The sequence below is a fragment of the Hippocampus guttulatus genome, chromosome 6 (genome assembly GCF_054856545.1).
Source record: "Hippocampus guttulatus isolate MCC_2025c chromosome 6, RoL_Hgut_1.0, whole genome shotgun sequence".
NCBI lineage: Eukaryota > Metazoa > Chordata > Actinopteri > Syngnathiformes > Syngnathidae > Hippocampus > Hippocampus guttulatus.
In genome coordinates, this window is record NC_141266.1 from 6,598,749 (window position 1) to 6,604,748 (window position 6,000).

At 39.9% G+C, this 6,000-nt stretch overlaps 1 protein-coding gene across 2 annotated transcripts in view; it reads left to right on the top strand.

Annotated features, from left to right (window-relative positions):
* The window catches only part of emc2 (ER membrane protein complex subunit 2), a 44,809-nt gene extending 41,055 nt beyond the window's left edge, over positions 1–3,754 (top strand). For both annotated transcript variants that reach the window (XM_086113948.1, XM_086113949.1), the window contains one exon: positions 3,293–3,754. In XM_086113948.1, coding sequence (XP_085970074.1) covers positions 3,293–3,379 — 87 coding nt within the window. In that variant the 3' untranslated portion in view covers positions 3,380–3,754. The remainder of the gene's footprint in view (positions 1–3,292) is intronic.
* Positions 3,755–6,000: the final 2,246 nt, after the last annotated feature.

The following is a 6,000-nucleotide window of genomic DNA, read 5'->3' on the forward strand; positions in this document are numbered from 1 at the left end:
ACTATTTTGTCTCTATGTGTCTCACAGTGAACCTGGAGTCTGATTTTGTGACCTGCTTGTCTACACGCTACTTTTTAATTTATTTTAGCCTTAACTTGCGGGGGCATTTCTCTCGTGAGTTTTTCCTGACTGACAAACTTTTGGTCTTAGTTGGGGCAACAGAATCCGTTTTAGCCAAAACTTCAAAAATGAAAGCACAAAGTCATCAACAGAAGCTGGGGAAGGATTGATGATGGTGTAATATTCAGAGTGAATAATGTACAGGAGTTTTCATCTATATAACATTTTCTGATTACCTTACCTCCAACTTTGTCCAGATTGCGTCAAATAATAAACAAAAAAAATAGTCGTCTGACATGTATGCATTGATCCAGCGAAAACAGACCAGCAGAAAAAGAAAAATCTGACTAGTCAGCCAAAAGAATGCAAGCCTAAGCGGAGCAAGACAAGTGTCCATTCACTATGCGTGCAAAGCAGCAAAATGACTCAAAACACACTGCCAAAAAAAAAAAAACATCATCAGGGGAAAAAGTGGAATGTCTTCGACTGGCCAAGTCACTTACCGGACCTGAACCCAATGAAGCATGCATTTTGTCTCCTGAAGTGGAGCCTGTGTGGACAAACCCCCAGAAACAAATAAGAACTGAAAAAGGCTGCAGCAAAGGCCTGGAAAAGCATTTCAAATGAAGAATTCAACAGTCTCGTGAAGTAAATGGGTAGCAAGTTTGATGTAGTTATTGCAAAAAAGGGTTATCCCACCAAATATTAAATGTTAGCCACTTTCAGTTCACTTTAATAATGTCTGCTCCAATACTTTGGCACACTTCAAGTGGCTGACTACGAACACAAGATAGTTGTTTCACACATTTAATGTAAAAGATAGACTGCCAAACCTCTGTCAAATATTCATCTATTAATCAGAAACCCACATGTCTTGAGTGTACAGCAAAAACAAAGAAATTAACCTTGGCGTTCCACTACTTTTGGAGTGGACTGGATAGGATCGTGATAAAACATGTGACTCTCTTCAGCATCAGAGTTGCCCATGCATGGGGTTCGTGCACTAAAATTAGAATTATTTGTATCTCCAAGGGGCTCATTTCTCAATTTGGATGACCAGACAGAATGTGTGCTCTTGCTTAAAGCCCATTACAATTGTCACTTAATCACCATCTTGAATGGCTCTTTTGCTGTCACACTTTAAATGATTTCTTTTCAAATTAGTGTCTACTTATAGTGACTTTCATTTTTTTATGAGCCCGATAAGCAAAAACATGTAAGAACTAGGAATAACCAGAGATTGCTTCTCTTTCATAAAACACCGCCAATAGATCAGTACAGTATGTATAAACTCGTGGTTGGAAAACAATGAATTGGCAAAGCACCAAGTTACAAATAGCATGTGAACTGACAGCGTAATTAATTGTTTTGGTGGGTCCCAAAAGACAAACAATGAGCAAATCAACACATCAGATGGAACATTTGTCACATTGCAGCCTTAATTAGTGAGCAAATTTTATGTAATTGGCCTGACCCTCTTGCTGTGTCTCTTGAGTTAAGGCTGGCCTGAGGTTAAGGATGTTGATTGGATCGTTTGCTTTTGAGGACATGCCCCAGACAGCAGGACGAGTTTAATTGGGTCGTGCTCATGTAAAGTGTGTCTATGGATGAGTGATTATGTATGCATTTTGGATTATAATCTGGTGCACTTCCTGTGAAGCCCTTTCAAGACAGTGCAGAAATGTGTGTTGTGTAATTATACCGGAGGCCTCGGGAGAGGACTAATTCTGCCTAGAAGCTCACAGGCAGATCAAAAATAAAATGATGTTTATGCCAACAGTTTCATTCAGAGTATTTGTAGTATCTTACACAGTGGTGGGAGGTTAGTTTCGGACCTAGGCCTTCACTGGGTATATAAGTGACCACCTCCTAATAACTCCATCATGCCACTAAAATGCTAAATAGCTACACCAAATGTGGTTTTAACGAAGGGACATACGTTTCACATATTTTAGGATAAAATGTAGGGCTGCTGCAAATAAATCTTTTTAGAACTGATTATCCGATCGATTATTCCTTCGATTACTTGTTCTATCGATGGTAGATGTAAAAACGCAGTGCGGTGGATTGCTACCTTTCACACAGTTTCGCAGTAACCACAGTTCAAAATCCCAGTCACGACGCGAACATCCTCATGGGTATGTCAGACCCTCATTCCAAACCTCTGCCTGTGTTGAAATAAGTGGGGTGCATCGCAAAGGGAATCAGGTGTCAAAACTATGCCAAACATAATCACTGTGGCGACACCTGACGAGACGTGCCTTCAACCATGGAAAATCTCACTGACTGTAGTGTCAACTTTCCACCAAGAGAAAAAAAGGTCAGGAATAGTTGTGTTAGCGTACAGTGGATTTATGTTGCCTGTGAAGGTTTGTGTGGATGGCGTCCAATGGTGCCCGCCAATGCTTGAGTGGGAAAAAAAAAGCGTCATCCATATTTTTAGATGGATTTGGTTGACTTTTCTCCTCAGCCCCAGATGAATGAATGGCATTATTGCTTAAAATGAAAAAGGTACGTTTATCTTACAATTTATCACCTCCAAACAACTCCAAACCGCTACATGACACTACAGCAGTTCATAATCAATATGTATCAGTATAAAAATGAATTGTTCTGCTCATGCCATCATACTCTGAAATTGCATAAAATATCTTATTTCCTGGTTCAAACAAGCCACACAGTAACAGTGTTGGTTGATTATTCTCAAAGTCCAGTTTTTCCTTAAAGTGCCCCTCTAAAGGTAATTTTTAATAATGTCTGACATTGTCCTGCACCATAAATCAATCATTGATGCACTTCAAGGTCAATCAGAGGCTAAACATAACTCAACGAATTAGAGGACGGCAAAATTCACTTGTCACCAAGAGCCTTTGTGAAGGCGCTGAGTGGTGAATTTAAAATTTGGTTAAAAGAGGAAACGGCGATTTCAGCGGGGAGTGTGTATGTAGTGTACATATGTGTGTGTGTGTGGGGGGGGGTCCGGGTCAATGCCAGCTAAAGACAAAAGTCTGTCGGATATAGTTTTTTCCCATTTTATCATACAGTTCAAGAAATACAAGGATGTTTCTGCTGTGTGCATGTTTGCCGGTACTAACGTTTCTAATCACGTGTGTAGGGCTGTTAGTCAGGCTCTTCTTTATTTTCACTGGGAGAGAGATTTGAAGTTGTATCCTCTTCCCCTCCTTTTTCTTACAATTGTGTTTCTTTTGCACCTTCTTCTGATATTTGGCAGCTGGCTGGTCGTGGGTCAAAGGAGAACAAGTGCTCTGTAAAAGCAGTGGAGGAGATGCTGGAATCCATGCAGATAACCATGTCCTAGGCGTCCTCCGCCATGACCATCCCCCTTCCTCCTCTTGGAACCATTTGGCAGTTCAAATAGACCAATGAGTTTTTGGTGAAACTTAATCTAACGTTGTTTTTTGGTTTGTTTTGTTTTGCGCCCTTTCAAGTTTGGGTCTTCCATCTGTCATATTGTGGCACAATTCCCACAGTAGTATAACTTGCTTTAATGTTTTACATTCAGTTGTCTGGCTCGACCTAACAGGCTACAACAATCTGAACAAGGCGGAGAAAAAGATGCACATGAAAAGCTATTTATCGAGACAGCAAAGACCTCTCTACAACTGATGGATATGTAAGAAAATTTGCCTTTCAGTTAATTCTTGTAAAATGTCTTAATAAAAGTTGAACTGATTACGTGTTCATGTTACAGGTTTTGTTTTTTATGCTTTCTGGTACATTTCCATTGACTGAAATGTTACGGCTCATTGATACTTACTTAACCTATCCTGCTATCCTGGAGCGGCATAGGGAACATTGTGTAAATCGACGATTCCAAAATTCTTCCTTTCAGTTATCGGAGGCAGCAGCTGCATCAACTTCAGCACCCCGTATAACGTCTCTGTCATTTTAGTTGGAATACAGCAGAGAACAGTCTGCTTTGAATTGGAAAGCAGAACGAAAACACAGAACATTCGGTGTTTTGAGGTTCAGACTTTTGCTCCCCAGTTGCCTGTTAAAATGGAGCACAATGATCTGAAGTCTTAAATTGTCACTCAGCCGTACTATTTCTGGTGTAATGTAAATATAAGGCTTTAATAGTGTGGGCCCCTCCAAAAGTATTGGAACGACAAAGTCAATTCCTTCGTTTTTGTTGTAAACTGAATACATTTAGGTTTCAGATCAAAAGATGAATATTGGATATAAGTTCAGAATTTCAACATTTACGTCTAGATGTGTTAAACAACTCGGGACAGAGCACTTTTCATTTGAAGCCACTCACTTTTCAAGTACGGTAAGCAAAAGTATTGGAACACGTGATTTGGTGGATGTTTCTCATTGCTCAGGTGTTGCTTGATAAATTGATTACTTCGTGATTGTTTTTGGCTTTGGGTTTCACCTGTGAAAACTACAATTGCTCAAAAGAAAACATGAAGACCACAGCACTGTCCATTGGAGAAAGGTAAACAATTTTGAATCTGAGAGAAGAGGGAAGATCCATCAGAGCTATTGCTTAAACATTGTGTGTAGCCACAATGACAATGAGATTAAGACGAACCTCTATCAAAATGATGACAAGGCCAAAGAATAGTGAAAGAAAGGATCTACTTTTGATCCGAAACACACAAACTCATCTATGAAGCATAGTGGCCATAATGTCATGGCTTCGGCTTGCATGGCTGCTTGTGGAACGGGCTTACGAGTCTTTATTGATGATATAACTCCTGATAGCAGCAGAATGAATTGTGAAATCTACAAAGTCATTTTGTTTGGCAAGTTACAGAAAAAAATGCATCCAAACTAATCAGGAGTGGCTTTATCTTGCAAAAAATGACCCAAAACACACTGCCAAAGACTTCATCAAAAATTGGAAGGTCTTAGACCGACCAAGTCAATCATCAGACCTTAACCCTGTAGAGCAGTGGTGTCAAACATACGGCCCGCGGGCCGGAACCGGCCCGCAAGGAGGTTTGATCAGGCCCGCAGGATAATTTAAAAGTGAAAAAATGCATAAAAGACACGGAATGAATATTTTTAATGAGGTGCAATTCATGGAATATCCGCTAGGGGGGACACACTGTTTTGATCAGAGAAGAAGACAACACTAGCCTCAGTCTGTCACTGAGACAGACACAACACAGCAGACGCTATCAAGGATATGTGAATACTTTATTCTTTACACACATTATAGCACTCTCCTTAGTTTGTAAGGTGTAGACAGGGATTACATTTAGAATTTATATGCTCGTGTAAATGGTTTAAAAATTCCTTTCTTTATATATCTCGTTTAATCTTAAAAGTGCATTACTATATATTTCAATACCAATTACTTGTAAAGGTTTGGTCCCTTTGTACAGTCAGTGGGATCAGCTGCAATGCATATATGTGAATGATAAAAGTAAATTGCACATTTGTCTAAGGAAATCTAAAGTCCTTCATGAAATGTTTTGTAAAAAATATATTCATTAAATTTCAACATTTTCCTAGTATTCATGTGCTTCTTTAGACCAAAACAAAGGAAATACATATTATTTTGGTTATTTACAGCAGAGTATGGTGTCATTTTTAATAGTCCGGCCCACTTGACATCTACCGAGGCCATATGCGGCCCACAATGTGAAATGAGTTTGACACCCCTGCTGTAGAGTGTGCATTTGATCTCCTGAAGAGAGAAACCACCGGAAATAAGAAATGAAGAACTGCAGCAAAGCTCTGGAAAAGCACTGAAATGAAGAACGCCACAGTCGGTGAAGTGAACGGGTCACAGGCATGGTGCCGTTATTGCAATCGGGGTTCTAAATTTACACCCGCGAGCCCACCAAATACAGTGTGAAATTCATTTTGGCGGGTGTTGAGAAAAAAACATTCCGCCAATTGGCTGGTGATGCGTGAGGCAATTGTCAGTCATGTAGGAGGTGCCTTCAGTCAGTTAGATCAGGG